Raw genomic sequence first — 19,663 nt, 5'->3', positions numbered from 1 at the left:
ATATAACTGTAAATATTTTCTCACATAGAAACTTTTATATTTTCATTATTCACGAGGATGAATCTGATTAAGACCATGAAAAAAAAATATATCATGTAGAATAATAATAATAAAACAGTGAATCCTACACACAGACACACACACACACGAGCACGCACACACACACACACACGCATACTTTATGTATTCAAATTTAATATTTCAAAGAAATTATTGTCATTATTCCAAAATACAAATATATTTGTATACAAAAGTAACTGTTTAAATGTCGTTAGATCCGCTTGTGTAGTGTGACTCTTAAAATATTTATATTAACACATTAACTTTTTTGTACCCGTTAATTAAATTGGTGGGGCCTTAGATAAAATTAAATATTGACAACTGACTTTAAAAAATCCTTCAATTAATACTCGAAAGGTCTAATGCTATCGGGAATTATAAACGACATTAGATCGTTTGATGAACTTGAATTGTCTTGAAGTTTTTTAAAGGACAACACTCAGTAAGACTGTGATGTACAAACAAAGCTTGATAGTTATTGTGTTATTTACTTTAATTTAATTACAATAAGTAGTTTTTACTTTTTACAGTTATTTATATACCAGACTTTTTAATTTTTTGTTCACTTTACCTTATTGTTAGGTACTTCTCGAAAAGTTCAATATAAATAGTTTATTGCATTACATAAATTAAAACATTTTAAATATTTTAAAATATTATATTTCAATATGAATAACAAATGTATCCCATTTTAAACTAGATATTATAATAAATAGATTTAAAAAATTAAAAGATTAAAACAATTTTTTTATACTATAACACTTGTATTAACTCTTAACTCTTGTTTATAAAATATATTTTTTAAAAATATACAAACAACGTGTAATGGTGAATATTAAAGACATCTTTGAACGGCGCCTTTGAATAGTGACTACGCGATCAACGAGTTAAGCATGAATTGGACGTTTAGTCGGTGTTTAAGGAGGAAGCATCTTAAGTACGCGTGGGAGTGAAATACAAGGAAACTCGTAGGTACGATACTACAGGAGGGGACATTGAAACGATGACGACCAAGTTTAAAATAAACATACCGTGAAATGATCTTTAACTGTCGATGGGAAAGTTAATGAATATTAATAACGAGTAAAGTAAAACACACCCAGTGAACACACAACTGTTCACAATGTTGGCGAGCTTCGTCCACTCTCTGTTGGCTCGTCCGTCATCAGGGACGCTGTCCTCTCCGCTCGCACACGCACCGAACTCACTGATCACTAAATACCTGGCCGGTCCATTCATCAGCGAGCTGTTCGCGGACACGACCCAACCGGGAGCCGGAGACACTTTGCCAATGAGAGACATGATCCCTAAAGTCTCCCAAACACAGAGCAAGGTTATAAAGATGGAGTGCCGGATGAACAATAATATGCTAGGAGTCTCGGAGCTGAATGTGGGCAGAAGGAAACAGACTTGAGAGAGGAGAACGAAGTGTCCGAACAGACCGAAACATAGCAAGGAGAGTCGGGTTTTAAGGCTGGCTGTTAGCAGAAGAGAGGAACAAGTCAGTAGCACTACGATCACAGAGGGAATGAGCACCGTGGCCGCGAGACCCGCAGCTTCCCTCTTTAAGATGAAGGAGATCGTCAACACGGGATCATTGTAAGGGCAACAGGTCCGCTGGCCCGGGAGGCGAGCGTGTGTTATGTCCAGGAGTCTCCAGCCGGGCGCGCTTTGGAAGTCCTGGAACACTACGGGATCCTTTTCGTGGAACGACAGGTTGACCTTGTCCTCCGTCTGCATCCACGACGTGTAGTACAGTGTGCAGTTCCTTCGGTCGTGAGGCCAGTTCCTCAGCGCCGTGCTGCAGAGCCCCGTATGTGTCAACTGCGGCACACAAGTCACTGCTCCGTCGCTGGCGATCAAACAAGTAGTGTAGACCCTGCCCGGGGTGTACACGCTCACGTCCGCGTTCAGTAAGGTGAAGATCGGTGACCACATGGAGTAACTCTCCATCTGGACCTCCTGGGCGCCGCCGTAGTCGCTCGCGTTCCACGTCAAGAACTCATTCTTCCAATTGAATACGACCCAACTGACCACGGTGACCGTCTCCTTGTCGTCGTCGAAGGTCATATACTTGAGGTCGAATCTGAGCCTGACGTCGACGGCGGACTCTAGATCCTTGACCGGCCGGTAACTGTTGTCGGAGGCGCAGGACAGGTTCATGTGGAGGCGTATCTCGTGGTGAGGGTCTGCCTGACGAGCTGGACAGTCGCCGTCAGCCTTAGACACGAGGAGAGTGGACAGGAACCACACAAACGTACCGACATACATCGTATCGGAAGCGACACTGATGGAGCGAATGACAATTTACATTCGAGTTAGAACGTAGCTCTGACAGTCGCTCGGAGACTGGCGCTATTACCTGAATTGGATTGGCTTCGGTGTCGTGTAGATGTATATCTGTCGACATTTTTTAATGGTCTTTTGTTGTTTTCAATATCTACTCATAGAACTGTTAGCATACGAAATGCCAGCAGTCAGTGAATGCCGATATGTTATAGCCGGTGTTTAAAATGTTTATTATAATTTTGCTAAATACAATTCAAATATTATATTAAGACAATCTCGGTAACGACGCCAGGTATGTGAGTACTTGAGTTTATTCAGTAACATGTAGGTGAATGTTTCAGTCGGTGTGTGTTTGTCTTTTACAGTATAATAATACTTTTTTCGTTCCACATTTCCCTACTGTGTCGCTGTCCTCATGTATTGGCATTCGGTGGGTTCCCGAGTGATGTCATTATTTTTCCCTTATGATGCTGTAAATATTTCGACTTTAACGAAACACTATAATTATTGTTAATGTCAGTTTCGAAAGTTAATATATATATATACAAGCCGTTATCCGTCCGCTTCACGTGTCATAAAATACAGAAATTTAAACTTCTCATTGTTAACCCAAACCGCCGCCATCTTTATTGTGGATGAGTTAGTATAGACTTCACTCACAGATAATCTCTACATCACACAGCAGCTTCCCACCGCGTGTAAGACATGCTGGAGCTGTGTTATAGATCTGGTGTTAGTCTCTGCTGACTCCCGGCAATACTCTTTGCTGGAGGATTCTCATAACCCGTCCCCAGCTGACCTCTACTCGTAAGGAATGGTCCTCACTAATGTCAAATCATGATGGTTCCGGAGATCTCGTGATGAGTCACTATATCGGTGGAAATCTCTTGTATATAGTATATGTATAATGTCGGCGCAACGACATTTATAACCATTATAAAGGGTAGTTGTTTCATAGGTATTTTACTTTAGAGTTCAGAGGGTAGATGTGACATAAGCGATGTTAAGGCGTTAGTATTTTCTTTAACAAAATTTGTTTGTTTTATGACTTGTATTGAAAAATAGTAAATGTGAATTCGTATCGTGATTTGTGATATGTGAAGATAAGTTATTTTGTAAGTTTTAGTAAAACACAAACTTGAACAGTAACCATTTTGTAATCAATGTTATTCAATTATGATTTCTTTAAATTTTAAATGGCAATATAAAGTTTAGTTGGTTTAATAATTTATTACGAAACTTATGTAATGATTATAGATTATTTGAATTACTACTAATAATCATCGTAACTTATTATTTAAAATTAAGAGTAAATGTAATGACTTCACGAAAAACATTTACATATATTCGGAGACGTTGGTGGTGAAGACAGTAGTGTGAGAGCTGTCCAGGAGGAAGGTTATTAAATTACTAAGTGTTAGTTAAAGTTGAAAATAAAGTGGTGCGAGTAAGTGAGAGTGCTTTACTGGTGAAAATGTAGTTAAAAGAAAACTAACACCATGCTTTTCTTATTAACCTAACTAAAAAGTAAAGTAAAAAATATTTTTTTACGTTAACAATAACAGTAGGCGGAAAATATTAGTATTGTTATGAGAAAAGCACGGAGCGTTTTGTACCACAGCTTTCATACTATTTTTGAACTAATCGGACTGATCGAATATTTTTGTAAAGTGTTTGTGATTCTCCAAGCTCACACTAATATTACGAAAATGTGTTTTGTAAAGTTGCGAAATTTCGGACTTGACGATTTTTAACTAAAATTTATATTAACTTCAGGAAGTCCATACATTCTATTCCGATTATTTTAATGCAACTGTTCCATTATAAATATCAAGCCTTTTCATGAATCATATTTGCGGATCCACATGGTATGCATTCGCAGACCGCGTCAGTCCAATCTCTCTGTGTTACGTATCGGACATGGAAGAAATTATTATGGTGGCCATGTTAATAGGGATAACGGGGTTTTCTTATAAAAAGTAATTAAAGTTTTAAAATGTAACAAACAAGCAAATATACAGGTATACGATTAGTATTATATATGGGATCATTATGAATCAACTAAGATTGTAACCAATTTAAACACCACTTCAATTTAAACGTTATTTCCTATCTCTGCTTCACTTCATTCATATAAAACCCTTTATTTCTTTTATATCCTTAAATTTTCGTCACCCTAATAAAGTAAGGTCCATAAATCTATGAAAGATCTGTTTTATTTTTGTCGAATGTTAAGGCAAATATGTTTTTAAATATGTATTGTGATGACTCCTAGACTATAAGGACAATGACAGATGCTTTTGGCGGGAAATGCTGTTCGTATGAGTCACTTAATATTCTATGAAATAAAAGTTTAATTTTGACCTGTGGCGAGGTTAAATGAGGGAAATAAAATACAGATATAATTAGTAATACATTTATTACAAGGTAAGCCGAATGCCCCGGAGCTGCTTGCGACGGAGCAATAGAATCTCTAATAATTATAACAAAACAATAAAAATAGTCCAAAAGATATAAAAAGTATTATAAAATGAAAATTAATTATTCTTATTTGGTTTAACATACTGAGATTAATATGACGTTATAAATAGTTGCCGCGAGACGGTAGTACGAGAAATATACTATACTATAAATATAAAGGTCCCTCTACACTCTACGAGACTCTAACAGAGCCGTCTAATCTATTTAAGACACCGTGTTGCCAGAACGAATCTTCCACGTTCCGAAGCTTCGTTATAATATATAATATATATAATATGTACAGGACAGTCCGACCGCGCCTCGCCACGCACGGCCGAGGCGCGGTCAGTGTGGCGTCCCGTGGCGAGCGTGAACTCGTACCTTACCGCTAGTGTTAATACATACACGTAATAATAATTCCATCTTACATTAAGGGTACGACCTCACCGACTGCTCTCACTCCGATCATTATGGCACTGACTTCGACTCTTCGAGCTGAAACCCTTCCATGTGTCGGTGACCCGTCCGTCTGTTGCGGAGTATCGCCGGACACAGGGGAGCGTCGCGTGATCGGAGCGAGCGGCAGTGGGCGCGGATTCTTTACACCTAACACCTCTACACATACCTTACACCTACACTATAAGGCTCCCGAGGGATTAGCACTTTGTGAATTCATGGCGGATTATATATTAATGTATATCAAAATCTCATATATTTGTATATATTTATAATAGTTTCCTACTTCATCTCTCAGGCACATTCCTTCCTACGTCTAAGAGCACCGGCGGTTAGTTCCTAACACTACCAACGTCACACTACTTCATGCATGTATACATGTCGCCGCCCGCGACCCTCCTCCTCCTCGAGTGGAGTCACACTGGGCCTCCCACGCCGTCTAGAAGTTGCCGAACTTCTTGGTGTAGGTGGAGCTGGTCTCCGACTTGTGCGAGCTGGTCATGACGGACTTCTTCTCGATGATCTCCGAGGATATGGTCTGCTTGGAGAACTTCCGATCCATGCTGTCGATCTCCTTCATGAGATCAGAGGCGTTGGTGTGGGAAACGCCGGAGGTGGTCTGATACTCGGCCGCCTGGAACTCCGAGGGCCTCATGAACGAGCGACTGGTGTCCGAACTCATCTTAGACTCCAGGGTGTTGAAGCGCGAGTCCAGAGTGCTGTACTTGGAGTCGTTGTCGAAGGACCTGGCCAGCTCGTCGATGCCGTCCAGCTTGACGGGCTCGTACTTAGTGCTCGTGGTGGTGAGGTTGACGGGGGACGAGCTGTATATCTTGGTGGTGGTTATCTTCTGGGTCCCGTTCGGTATCTCTTTGACCTCGGTCGTGGTCTTCTCGAAGAAATTAGGTCCGCCGTAGCTGTGGACTTCCTTTCCGTAGGGGGACGAGATTCTGTCATAGTCTGGGGTGGGCGCCTTGACGACCTCCATGGTGGTCTTTGGGAAGTCGGGGAACTCCGGTCTGTCGAACTTGGAGGGGGTGGAGGTCGCGAAAGGCGACTTGACCTCTTGTCTCGTTTCCGTCTTGAAGAACTCCGTTTTCGGGAAGCTCTGATAAGACTCGCTCTTTATAGTGTACTCCGAGTGCTTGGTGCCTCCTGGTATTTTTTCTGTGGACTTATGGTGTTCGCTATAGTTCTGACCGATGCCGTCGAGGCTCGAAGTCGGCTTCTTCAGCGTGGAGTAAATCGGTTCCTTCTCATCGAATTTCATGTCCCTGGCGTTAAACTTGGGACTCATCGGCGCCTTGGCGTCCTCGTACCCGTACCTCTGCTCCTTGTGTGACTGGTGGGCCTGGTGGGTCTGGGTGGTGTCGTGGTGTCGTTCGTCCGTTTTGGTGTAATATTCGTTCAAGGTCCGCGGCGTGTCGTACAGTCGTGTCTCGTAACTGAAAGCACACAAGTCATCAGGCTGTCGGCGCATGGGAAGCCCAAAACCGTTAGCCGTGCCATGCGTTAAGAATGATAGGCCCCTAGTCGTCATCGAAGGCTCTATTGCTGTATTGCTCTATCGTTCTAGTGCTCGGTCCCTATCCCTATAATAAAGCAACGAACCCCTTAGCTAGCGTCCTCTCCGTACTTATTGTGTATCCGCCTGGGCGGGGGCGGGGGCGGGGGCGGCGGCCGCCTGTAGTATATCCTCTGCGTCTCGTCGGTGACGAGGTGAGCCATCTTCACTTGGGGCAGGTGTAAGGACTTGACGACTACGGGCTCCTCACTCATGCTTGTCCTATCGCTACGTTAATCACCCGCATGCATAACAGAAATCGATTAAACATGTTAGTGCTGTGAAGAGCCGGCTGGCTTTAGTTATTTTTAGTATACAGATCATCATAAGGTTCAGTTAACAGCCATCACATCTATCGGTTTTAGATCTACTCGGAACAGTCACTACACTATAACAGTCAAATATAGACGTACTTCAAGGTTTTCACCAGATGACCTCATGAACAAGCGACATACATACATACATACACATATATATATATATAAATATCAAACTAATGCAATAATATGTACAGAACGACGCTCGCATCATCAACACGCGCTATATCACAAAGCGGCATCCGTTCACAACACACTGCCATGCCGCGGCCGGCGTGTATTTAGACGACTTACTTATCAGTCGTCGTTCTGTCATTGCTGTTTCTAACTCTGTAATGAAGTAAATTGCCTCAAATTAGAAAACACATTCTGAACCCCGACCCGAGCCGTCCGGGCCTTACATGCGCCGGGAGCGTTCAGAGCAGGCGTCGGAACATTTTTTCCGACCGTTACTCTCAGTTAACGTGAACGCCGATAACATTAGTCCATAACAACAATTTTGTCTTATACATATTCCTTAAAGTAACTTAGCGTAGCTTATTCTAAGAAGGCACTTGTCTGTCCGGCAGCGTGAAAGAGAAGCAGAGGATTAGATTGTTTTCTATTTTGTTAAGAATTAAAACATTAAGAGGCTGAAGGTCGCGGAGGTAATCTAATTTAATAGTTTACTCAGCTAAGCTCTGTTAATTCTATACGTATGTGGCGTCCTGTCCCCGAGGCGGCCTTACCGTGTGGTGAACCCCTCGTAGTTCTTGGGCGTGTCGTCCTGGGGTCTGAAGCTGGTGAAGGACGGACTCTTGTCCTGCGTCACGCCGTTCTGAGTGTAACTCTGATTGATGCTGATGTTGTGACTCTGTGATGTGTTCTGGGTGGTGTTCTGTGTGGTGTTCTGTGTGGTGTTCTGGGTGGTGTTGTGAGTGGTGTTCTGGGTGTAGCTGCTGTTCGGACTGTAGGTGGTGTTGAAACTGCTGTTGGGCGTTTTGAATCTGTAACAACAATCATTAGTTAGAAATATGTACATATATATAATGTATGATATAGTATTAACGAGCTGTGCTGACCTGTTGTTGAGCGTGCCGTCACTGCAGTACCCCGGCTGGTCGGTGTCCGTGTCTTCTCCGGACGTGTCTCGTAACTTGTACTTGGCCTGGCGGATGGCCGTCAGCCGACCGCGAGCCTCCTCCAGCTCCTTCTCTATGCGGAGGACCTCAGACCTGGGAAATAATGACGATGGTATCAGAACAATTATTATATGACTGCACTTCTTGACTCCCATACTATGTCATGATAATTACGAACAATCAAACGTCCAGGTGACTTTCTTAATACCAGATCTGAAGACGGAAAATGAAGAGAGGGTGATGGGAAGCCATTAAATAATATTTGTTAAGGAACTGTATTGTGTAAAGTGACTGCGGAGGCAGATTATTAGTGTATGACCCACCTAGCGTCGATCTCCTGCGCGATGCCGCCCACCATCCTCCTGTTCAGCACGAGGCTGCGTTCGTCGTCACTAGTGATGGCGTCGCGGGCCGCCCTCACCAGGTTGTCGGTGGAGCGGATCACCTCCGCCCCGGCGGCTTGCAGACGACGCGTACTCTCAGCGCTTGGATCTGCCTTCACCTGTAACATACAACGTACCTTTTATTTAAAACGTGTTCAATAATGTAGTGTATTTAATACGTTTCCTGACTAAAATAGGATTATTATAGAACAGAGGATTGTCAATAATTATGATCGTGAGTGATATAAAATTAAATACGTCATTATTGGTAGTGTGTCGCGTTACCTTGCAGGCCACGAGGAGCTGTGCGGTGGAGGAGGCGACCTGTCTGGCGCTGCTGATGAGTCGCTCCTCGGTGGCGGCACCCTGGACCAGGGCGTTGGCCGCCTCCACCAGGGCGTGCGCCGCCGCCGCCACCAGGCGCGCCGCGGACACCAGGCCCTCCGACCACTGACCGTCGTCGGAGGACGAGGTCGGACGACGAGCCACCTTCCCCTGGGTATCAAACGTACATATTCACAACAGATTCGAGGAAAATTGCATTTAAATAGAGGTATCATACAACACATCGCGACGAGATAATGTTCACGATAACACACAGAGGTTCAGGAACTAATATATTATATATGTTTTCACTACGACCATTAGCAAGAGGAAAAACAGCAAAAAATATTTAAAATAGTTTTAAAACAGTTATAAGAAAAATAAAGTCAATATAATTCAGTGATACAACATGGATATAACTCTGATAAGGTCAACCGTGTGCTGTGTGTCACCTGGTCTATGAGCTCCCTCTGCGCGGCGGACGCGGCTCTCACCAGCGCGGAGGTCGCCGCTATGATCGACTTGGCGGCTTCCAGGATCATCTCGTCGAAGTTCAGGTTCTCATCCGTCTGAAGGACAAACACACATTATACGATGACGGCCTCTCGGTAATGTTCTAGAACTGAACAGCTTATAACACACACATATAATTGCAATAACAGTCTATGATTAAATGTCGTGGTGGGGCGGCGTGTCCCTCGTGTTCAGCGGCGGAGGCGGCGCCGCGGTCGATGTGTAATATGTTTGATTCCCGGGTGATGCACAAACAACCAAGAATATCAAACATATCTCACCGACACAACGACATTATCATCATCGGGAGCGCTGGTCGCTGTTCTCTTCTTCTTATTTCGACATCTCTCGCCTGTCGGGTCGGCCTACAAACACATCGTTCTATTTATATCGAGATCTATAACCTGTGCGCTGTGAGCCACTCTGGGTCTCAGGGCGTCGAGTTTCCGGGCCGCGGCGTCGATGGAGGCGGCGGCCCCCAGCAGCTCCTGTTCCGCGATGACCGTGGGGTCCGCGGGGTCCACCCATTCCGACCCTGGGGGATGGACGGCATCGTATTAATTTATATGCGTCACAGATATGACTGAAGAAATATAATACTAAGAAGTTTCTCTTGGATAAGTCAAAAAATATACATTGTCAGAAAAGACAGACGCATTACAAAAGAAACAGCTTTTTTTTTACTTGTGATGAAGAGCATAATTTATTATAATTCCAGGCGGTATTTGAGTAACATCAGGTATATGCTGTCGTACCCTTGAGCAGTTCTGCGGCGGCTAACATGTCGGCCACAGCCAGGGCGACCCTGCGGGACAGTTCTGGCAGCTGAGACCTATCGGAGGCCAGCAGGGCTCCCAGAAGGCCGCGGTAGGCCTCCGCCATCGCCTTGCTGGTTTCCAGAGTACGGTTCCTGATCTCCTCCGTCTCTGCCGTCTGGGCCGCACCCTGACATAGGATATAAAGTTGTATACTATAGGAACTGAGACGCCGGAGTGTGTAGATCAGCTTCAAAGTGAAGGAAATTGGGTAACTTGTGATATTATCCTATACTTGTATTATAAGAAATAATCAAGGCTTTTTATAATTTTTACAAACGAAATATGAAATAAAATTCAAAAATAAGTCGGTAGGTATTATTGTTTACCGCAAAGTAGAGGGTAGTACTAGGTAACTTTTACGCAGAAACTAATTTGTAGATGAAGCTATATTAAAATTTGTACTCCCGTACTAACCCTGGCCGCTGCCAGAACATCCAGCACGGTTCTCCGGCCGAGGTTGGCGGCGGCCGTCAGCTGGTCCTGGCCGGACGCGGCGACCGCGCGGGCCGTGGCCGCCGTCATGAGGCGAGCGCAGCGGACCAGCTCCTCCACCGACGATGGAGATGACGCCGGCGTGTACAGCATCTGGACCACGAGGTAACATGACCAAGAAGCCCACGGCCGAGTATAGGGTTATTTAAACAGGCTTCATGTTTTTTTTAAGACCTGGATAGTGCTGGACTACCACAGGTAAGTGCAAATAAAGCCGCAGGTGGAAAACTCAATATAATAAGCTGTACACTCTTGCTTTGAAAATTTCCAAATTTTATATGAGAGAAAATAAACACATAGTCGGAAATAAAAAATAAAGTCATGTAATTTGGAAAGATACTATATGGATCTACCCTTAAATGCAATCAGTATTCCGGCCGACCGTTCAACTCTTGCAAGAGTAATTATTTATCAAACAAAATATCTATATATAAATATGTAGAGTATAGACGCCTCTCTAGGAATCTCTTTCACCTCAATCTCCTGGGAGATGGCTTCGATGGTAGACTCGAGTGCTCGGGTGCCGCGCGTGTGTTCGTCTTCCACCGCCTTCACAGTCTTCAGCAATGACGTCACATTGGTCACCATAACCTGCAACACCACACACCAGGACGCCTGGCGTCAGTAACGAGATCCGAGACTCCGTCGTCAGTTACAAAAGCTTAGGGTTGCCGACCGAGTTAAGGCTGACAGAAAACATTGATTAAACATACCACCCAGTGCAAGAAGCATGCCGCAGCGGGAAACCCATAAGCTTCCAACCATAGATACATACATACATACATATAAAGCTGTTTGTACGTCAATATTGGACTTTCAAAGCTTCGCTGTGACAACAACCTCTTTCGAAGTCGGTTAAAAGCTTGTGGCTTTGCTCCATCATGTCCGGGTTATGATCGCTGAAAATGATCAGGAAAGTGATGATGGAAGCCATGGGGATGAGTTACTGTCGAGGTGCACTTCGTCGGTCGGCTGAGACGTTACTTTCGGTTCTCTCAACGTCAGCGACTTCTGTTCATCTACAGGACTACATCGTGTTATACATACACTATTTATACACATATTAATATTACTATTTATCACATTAATATATTAGAGGATTCAAAGATATTAAAAAGGAATTAAGTTGGGGTACAGGTCGCGGAGGGACAACTGAGTCACACAAAATACGTCAAAACTTAAAACATCGCATGAATATCCGATGAACGAAGAGCGAAAGACGAGCGATAGACGTGGCATCACAAGCGCATGAATCATGAACGAGTTTCAGATATTTACGGACCGACTGGAAACCTTTATACATTGAATAGACGGCGGATGCGAAAGACAACGGACCGCCTCGAAGCATGGCAGAGCGGGCGACTGTCTCCGAGTCGGAGAACACGTAAATATATGAAACTCGATCAGTCGTGTCAGACACCCGTCGATGGAAAGCGCCATGCCGTCGTGCTGATCAGTATCTGGTGTATATCTGACCGATTCCTTGTCCCCGGTTTCCACGCCCTCGCTCTCCCTGAACCTCGAGTGCTGTACTTCCTCCAGCATCCGGAGCTGTTCCTCCATCCGGCTGGTGGGTCTCCTCCTCCTCTGTCTGATCATAGCCTGCATCGTATTCGAGTCTCCGTCACTGTGACTGCCGTTCAACATACTCTCATAGTAGTTCCACCAGTTATCGATGCTCCCGAACCGTTGTTCTCGATTCTTTAGCACATCCTCGTATATTTTCCACCAGTTGTTGGCGTAGTATTCCATGGGGTAGGTGCGGGTCAGGTCCAATATTTCTAGACTGTTTCGGCTGTGTCTAGACTTCTTTAAGATACTGTTTCTTGTGAGCGAGTTGGTCGTGTGTCGCTTGTTGCTGCTGTCGTGATTCTGTTGAGAGTTGACATTCAACATGACCCTTCTATTGTAGTCCGGAGGTGCTGACCTCGTGTCTTCTCGCTCTAAGTCTGTTTCGTTCTCTTTCCCTCTGGTTTCCATTTTATATCTTCTTATTACTTCCTTGTAGTATCTCTCCAGGAGACACAGTTCTTCGTAAGTATATTTGGATATATCTATCTTTGAGTATACATCCAAGATGTCACGTATTTGGACTTTTTTGTGGCGTCCGTCTACTTGAATGTTCGAGAGATGTTTGAGTTTCTCTATGAGAGGATCGAATCCTTTAAACACGAAGTCCTTTTTGGCGAACTGTATGAGCTTGAGGACCATCTCTTCATATTTCTTGTCATACTCCAGGTCTCTGTTGCACGTTTGGGAGCTGTCGATGTCTTCTATGAAACTCTCTAGCGTCTCTTTCTCTCTCGTGTATTTGTCTATCTCTGTCTTTATTTCTCCCAGCCCCAGCTCGTGCCCGCTGAATCGTTCTAGTTCCAGCCTGGTCTCTTTCATTTTCTCCAAGTTCCTCTTGGCCAGTTCCTTCCACCACTCGCTGTCATCCTTGAACATGTCCCAGAACTGTTTCTTATTGTCCGCTTTTTTATCCACATCGTTCTTCACGTCATTTGTTGGAGTTTCCTTACCATCGTCAACGTATTCAACGTCTGGTTCCAAGTTAATGGCCAAATTGATAGTTTTAACTTTTTTAACTTTGAATGTGGGACTCTTTAACTTCGGTTTCTCTACTACGGGTTTGGCAGCCGTGTGTTTGTTGACGTTGATTTCATTTTTGTCCAAAACCAAATTTTGGAAATCTAGATCGACTATGACCTGCGATAACCTTTTCATTTCACTGTCCAGATCAGAGTTGGCTTTATCTACGGCTTCCGCTTTTCTCTTTCGTCTTTTCTCAACTTTATCTAGAAACTCTAGACATAAGTCGACCAATTTCCGTAGTTCTCCCAAAAATATAGTCTCACCGTACTTAAGGACCCGCCAGTCCATGTCGAACAGACTATTTCTGGAGGCTAAGTTGTATCGTATGTTGACGTCATCATTGGGGACTCTCTTTGGAACTTCGGTCATTTTACTTTCAAAGTATGCAATGAGCTCCTCGCAGCTGTCGTGGAATATGGTAGGGGAGACGTCATCGTCGTGGCTGGAGTAGTCCAGCAGCCTGACCAGCTCGTCCTCCTGGTCGGACTGAAACATGTCTGTCTCTGAATCGCACGAGTTATAATCCTTGATCTGTACCGATCGCCGTTTGATCCGCGGGAGGGTGTCAGGTTTGAGAGGCAGGCTCCAACGTTTGTCCGACAGCCGCTACAAGAAAGCCCAATATTGACGAGACACGGTCACAGACGGACACGAAACAAACAGCTCACCGCACATACTATGGCTTCTGTTACGAAAACTATCGCAGTTTTGGTCATAGAACTCATAGTAGGGGCGCTACGAGTGTGCTACATGGAATACTCCTATATTGATTGTTTGTTTTGAGATCACGCAACAATGTAACGCTTTAGCAGACAAGACAAAACTAGAAAACTGGCACAGAGAGGGACTAACGAAAAATTTTTACTTAAAAAAAATATATATGTCTAGTATTCTAAATGTCCATAAAATTTAATTTAATATAGCGTTACTAATAATTTATTATCAAATAAAAATTATATAATATTACGGCCAACTGGTAAGTCGGGTTTTAAATCCTATGTAAGTGGAGAAGTTCCGTCGCCGTCAGATCAATGTAGGAGTACACCGATCATGTCCTACCTTTGCGGCGTGCTTGAGCCTCTGCATGTCGGGGCTGGTGACGTGCTTCCCGGAGGCGGCGGCCGTGGCTGCGGCGAGGTCCCTCAGGGCGGCGGCGGCGTCCCGGGCCGCGTGCAGCACCATCACCTGCGGCTCCGGCCCGCCCGCACCCAGCGATGCCGCACCGGCCTTCACAACGCTGCACAGTTGAACTACGGGCAGCGTTCATGTCAGTGAACAAATTAATTTAGCAAAGTACTTTTCCTTAATATCATGACGATCTCCACACAAGCGTTTGTCAATGCTTTATATGGACAGTTCCCCTCACCGATGGTATCCACGGCACTATGGGCGGCGCTGGCCAGCTGGTCCTGGCTGGAGGCCGCTCCGCTGACCAACGTCTTGGTGTCCTCCACCAGGGTCTTGGCGGTCTTCAGGATACCCTCACGGTGGTTGGAGAACGTGTCACCTGGCTTGTCAGATTGGAGCGTGCCTGGACATCGATATCACAAGTTAGACAATATAGGATAGATGTTTGTACAAAAAGGATTTTTAGTGAGTCGTTCATCGATTCGGGACTAATTTGCCAGTGAAGAGATCTTAATTTTTCAAATATTTTTACAGCTCTCCTTTTAAATATTATAAGACTATATAAACATTTGTTTTGAGTGAAGCCGTTCATTCTTTTGTAGCATTGTTATATACAATGCTGAACTACTCAGGGCGCGTGTGTCGGAGTGGTGTCTACGTGTATGAGTTAGTCACTGACCGGCGCTGGCGAACAGTATAGTGGTGTCGAGGTCCCCCAGGATGGTGGCGATGGTGGCGGCCGCGTCGATGCAGGCCTGAGTCCCGCGAGACCCCGCCTGCAGGGCGCTCAGCACTGACACCACCTGCGAGGACACGCACAAATTAAATTTTGTATACAAATAAATTGTTTTTCATATTGATATAAACAGAAAAAATCCTATATGTAAATAACGAGACAGCTCCTACCTTCTCGCTGACTTTCCTCGCGTTGTCGGCCACAGCTCGCTGGTTGAGCGCGGTGGCTGATAGGCGACAGTGACCACCAGCTCGCACCAACTCCGACACACATTCGCCCAGCTCCACCGCTGACACGCGGATCCTGGAGGTAGAGGTAGGACTCAATATAAGTATACTACTCCCAGAATATTTTAACGAATATAGATCAAACTGTTATGAATAGGAAAATTGATATAGAAATTTATAAGACGAGTTATGATTGTAGTATGCTGGCAGACCTGCTGGCCACGTCCGCGTTAGGTGTGGTGGCGGCGGCGCCCACGCTGTCGGTGGCCAGGCGCTCATACTTGCCCACCATCGCGTTACCGACTTCGACCAAGCGAGAAGGCTCCGTCGCCGCTTTGGCGGTCTGAAACAACATTTGTGATACAGACGCGTCTCCCAGATGAAAGCCAGTTCTAAATGTTTGAGTTGTTAAGTCACCATGTCGGAGGCGAGGTGGGCTATTTCCTTAGCGACGCCCACCATGCGGGTCTGATAGTCCACGAAGGAGTCCGTCTCATCGTAGGAGCCGATCAGCGACATTCTGTAAACATTGCGTTATATCAGTTTCATTTTTATTTATACTCAACAATCAATTATTAATATGAAAATGAAGTGCCGTCTCCGTGTAGGCGACATGTTTTTAGTACTATAGCCCAAATCACATCCAGGTTCGAAGTGTGATGACGTCACCGGTCTACCGTGTCTGGTGACGTCATCACCGCCCCTAACGTCCAGCGAGAGACAGTAATCAGTGTCTGTATATAACATATATTTTGTACCAGTGACTATTTGTTGCATGTCTCTAGTGTTCGAGTTTATAATGTGCGTATGTTTGTGTACCGTGTGTGTAGAGTGAGCGACTTGGAATCTCCTTCAGCCTGTCTGTCGGAGCGGTGCTATATATAGAGGTTATTCACGACCGAAAATAAACTTAATATCCGCGAGCACTTATAGGATACGCCGTTAATATTGATATGCGTTTGATTACCACGTGACGACAAGCCGCACAGACGACTGCTCGCGGCGGACGCGCGGCCGACACTGATGCATGGAGCGTTAATGTAACCTTAAGTCATGATTAGTGAGTTATATTTATATATTATCTTTATACTATCCAGTGCGGCTGTCACTTCCCTCATCAGAGGATCTTAAGGGTTGATTACCTATTTTTTTATTGAGTCTAAAGTAGTTTCTACTATGAAGTCCGTAGTGAACATGTTTGTGTGGTGATTTCTTCCCCAGCTGGTCATACCTCCTCTATAATGAGCGCTGGACGTCTCTCCTCCTGGCCGCCTGGCAGCCGGCCAGTTCTCTGGCCTTCGCTTACGTCACGATATAGTTTTATTGATAATTCGTCGAACGACAATCAAAGCAATGAGGTCAATGGTACAGAGATAGTTTTTCATGTGATCACACTCATCTCGCTAACAGTCCCCGGCCCCGCGTCGTTCCCTGGGCGCGTCTCCCCGCACCCCGGGTTTTTCTACCCGTGGCCCCCTCTATATGCAGCCCGCGTGTTCCGGTCTCCGTGTGTGACTCACTATTTATTTACTGTTTACATACTGGTCATGTTCTGTGTTCATTAAAGCGAATATTTTGTGTATTATATATATACGTGCAGACCTGTGCTCGGTGAGTCTCGCCACGGCCCGCGCCACGCTCTCCACGAGCGGGCCCACAGCGCCGGCCTGCAGACTGAGGTCCCGGACCCTGGCGCTCATCTCGCTCAGCGCGGACCGCGCCAGGCTCGCCTGGGCGTCCGTCTCCCCGTGCGCGCTCACCGCCTGACGCAGACACATCGTGATTACTATAAGGAACGTTGGCTGTAGCCTACATGAGCTTACTATATCAACGCTCGCTGTCCCTACCCTCGGGTTGCCGGCGGCCTGCTTGGCGGCCGTCACCAGCAGCGCCAGGGTCTCCATGACGGTGGTGGCGTGCTGCAGCAGTACGTCCCGCGCCGCGCTGTCCGTCATGTGAGACGCCGCGCCGCACGTTCCGCTCACCAGCGGCTCTGAGTACGACACCTGCACGGGAAGAGAGGTATTAACAATGCATCTATAATAGCAGTGGTACATTATCTCCCGTGAACACAGTATGTGTGTGTGTGTGTGTGTGTGTAGCTCACCAGCTGCGTGACGGCATGTCCCAGGTTCTCGGCCTCGCTCCTGGCGGCCAGCCTCAGAGGTTCGATCCGCTCCATCATCTCCGCCAGACTGTTCTCAATCTGCTCGGAGAATCCTGCGAGAGACCGTATTATATTATAATAATATTAATGGCTCCTCTGCCTCTATTGTTCGTGTCATCTGTATGTATGTCTGACCCTGCAGCGTGTTCCCGGCATGTGGCTGTAGCTCCATCCCAGCAGCCTGTAGCGCGGCCAGGTCCAGGGCTCTCTGCTGCTGGACGATCACCTGCAGCGCCGCCTCACACGACCGCTGACCGGGTGCCTTCTCACTGAGGGAGGAGAGACAACCACATACGTATATCAGTGTTATGTTTCAACTCGTCGAGTTCTATATCACTATGAATTCCAGAATTAAACTCGCTGAACAAACTGATATAAGAGAAAAAGGCTTTCAAGTGTTTCCGAGATAAAGATTACAAGGAAAGCTCCAACTACTGATATGTTGCAGCACAGGAGTAGCAAGACGTCTTCTATAAAAACTGTTTGTTTGAAGAGGTGTGGTCTAGTGGTGTACCGGATGTTGGTGACGAGTGACTTGATGGTATCCGACACGGCCTTGCTGTGATGGGCCAGCGTGTGCCAGTGGGTCCGCTCCGAGGAGTTGAGTGCGAGGGCCCGCGCGGCCTCCACCATGCAGCACGACTCCGATATGATACTCCTGGAACATAACTACGGTGAATATCACGGGAGATGGTTCACACCATACACACACACATATACAACTTTAACAATACCCAATTTCTGCTACTAGAACATAATGAAAGTCTTATATCGCGCAGTGGGTTCGTCACAATAAATCCAGATGATATTATGTGGTGAAAGTCCGTTCCGATTACAGACTACACACATACGCGGACTGTTCTTAAAGCCGTAACCGTACTAATGGTGCCCAGTTCCGTGACAGTGTCGTTACCTTCCACACTGCAGTATAGCTTCCTGGTTGTCCCTGGCCTGCGGCGAGATCCTCGCCGGGACCGCCGCGAACTCGGGACTGTCCGCGAAGGCTCGCAGGGAACGAACGGCGTCTTGGAGCGGCCGGGTCGCGGAGGAACAGCGAAACAGGTTCTCCTACATAAATGATACGAAGGATTTTAGAACGACTGGCTCTAAGAGGCGTCCAGCGAGGATGGTCAATAATCAATCAGTTGGAAGGATCGAGTCTGAGGATGTTCGGTGTGAAAGAGAATATCGAATGATTTGACTAAGAACGTATTGACAAGCGTCAAGTCGAGTGACCTCGCAGTAATCAGCGTCCAGAGCCTTGATCTCCTTGACGAGCGAGGCCGTGCAGTTGGCGACGTCCTTGGCGGCCTGGACGAAGTGTCTCTTGCTCTGCGGCTCGGTGCACCTGGCGGAGGCGGCGCGGCACGCGTTGCACAGGGCGGACGTATGCTTGGCGATGGCGGTGGCGGCCGACAGCACCTGCTGCTGCTGGGCGCGCGGGGCGGACAGGGCGGCGCACGCAGCGTCTATGGCGGCCGCGGCGCGCGCGAACTGTGCCTGGTCCACGAGGCCGGCGCGGCCCGCCACCGACGACTCGTCCGACACGGCCACCTGCTCGGTCACATGGATTACAACACACAGACATCCAAGAGATCGCTTCTACCGTTACTGGGATCATTTAATGCTCTACATATAATATATGCTGGTCTGATACAGTTACGATGACAAACAAAACATGGACACTCGATTGAAGTCTACAGCTGATATATCATTACGCGTTTCACAGCTGGATAGTACTCCTCGTATATAAGTTTAGTAATTATAGGTTCCACGTACCAGGTAAGCGGCCTGCGCGGTACACTCCACCAGTCCCTGGACGGCGGAGGCCACGGTGCCCACGGAGCGACACAGGCGGTCCGTGGCGCCGGGCCCGACCTTCACCGCGCCCGCCATGCCCGACATGCCCTCGCCTGCACACACGACACACATCAAGTGATAAGAACCTGCTCTACTTGGATACGGATGACATTCCAAAGACATTTGCATCGTTTAGTGTCATAGTCATATCAG

General features: G+C 46.2%; 2 protein-coding genes across 7 annotated transcripts in view; both read right to left on the bottom strand.

Annotated features, from left to right (window-relative positions):
* Positions 1-697: 697 nt before the first annotated feature.
* Positions 698-2,959, bottom strand: LOC116776309 (neuronal acetylcholine receptor subunit alpha-5-like). Its single transcript, XM_032669482.2, has one exon. The coding sequence runs from the start codon at positions 2,329-2,331 to the stop codon at positions 1,105-1,107; it is 1,227 nt and encodes a 408-aa protein (XP_032525373.2). The 5' UTR covers positions 2,332-2,959; the 3' UTR covers positions 698-1,104.
* A 1,792-nt stretch (positions 2,960-4,751) lies between these two features.
* LOC116776354 (talin-1) overlaps positions 4,752-19,663 on the bottom strand; it is a 43,414-nt gene continuing 28,502 nt past the window's right edge. The window contains exons 33-58 of one of the 6 annotated variants that reach the window (XM_061525207.1): positions 19,430-19,563; positions 18,887-19,204; positions 18,564-18,718; positions 18,165-18,308; positions 17,786-17,919; positions 17,591-17,703; positions 17,331-17,489; positions 17,086-17,246; positions 15,901-16,003; positions 15,696-15,826; positions 15,427-15,559; positions 15,200-15,323; positions 14,759-14,923; positions 14,452-14,642; positions 12,274-13,998; positions 11,272-11,388; positions 10,720-10,890; positions 10,243-10,432; positions 9,892-10,022; positions 9,427-9,543; positions 8,936-9,145; positions 8,591-8,769; positions 8,208-8,360; positions 7,875-8,132; positions 6,902-7,057; positions 4,752-6,710 (exon numbers count right to left, since the gene is read on the bottom strand). In XM_061525207.1, the coding sequence (XP_061381191.1) occupies positions 5,705-6,710; positions 6,902-7,057; positions 7,875-8,132; positions 8,208-8,360; positions 8,591-8,769; positions 8,936-9,145; positions 9,427-9,543; positions 9,892-10,022; positions 10,243-10,432; positions 10,720-10,890; positions 11,272-11,388; positions 12,274-13,998; positions 14,452-14,642; positions 14,759-14,923; positions 15,200-15,323; positions 15,427-15,559; positions 15,696-15,826; positions 15,901-16,003; positions 17,086-17,246; positions 17,331-17,489; positions 17,591-17,703; positions 17,786-17,919; positions 18,165-18,308; positions 18,564-18,718; positions 18,887-19,204; positions 19,430-19,563 (6,578 nt within the window). In that variant the 3' untranslated portion in view covers positions 4,752-5,704. Of the gene's footprint in view, positions 6,711-6,876; positions 7,058-7,440; positions 7,477-7,874; positions 8,133-8,207; positions 8,361-8,590; positions 8,770-8,935; positions 9,146-9,426; positions 9,544-9,891; positions 10,023-10,242; positions 10,433-10,719; positions 10,891-11,271; positions 11,389-12,273; positions 13,999-14,451; positions 14,643-14,758; positions 14,924-15,199; positions 15,324-15,426; positions 15,560-15,695; positions 15,827-15,900; positions 16,004-17,085; positions 17,247-17,330; positions 17,490-17,590; positions 17,704-17,785; positions 17,920-18,164; positions 18,309-18,563; positions 18,719-18,886; positions 19,205-19,429; positions 19,564-19,663 lie in introns of all 6 variants that reach the window. The other 5 variants (XM_061525204.1, XM_061525206.1, XM_061525205.1 and 2 more) reach the window with 5 other exon arrangements.

Source organism: Danaus plexippus, chromosome 28 (genome assembly GCF_018135715.1).
Source record: "Danaus plexippus chromosome 28, MEX_DaPlex, whole genome shotgun sequence".
Lineage (NCBI taxonomy): Eukaryota > Metazoa > Arthropoda > Insecta > Lepidoptera > Nymphalidae > Danaus > Danaus plexippus.
This window is presented reverse-complemented; position numbering and strand designations above follow the sequence as displayed.

Coding starts and splice junctions, on each gene's coding strand:
- LOC116776309 (XM_032669482.2), bottom strand. CDS start 2,331: ATGTATGTCGGTACGTTTGTGTGGTTCCTGTCCACTCTCCTCGTGTCT.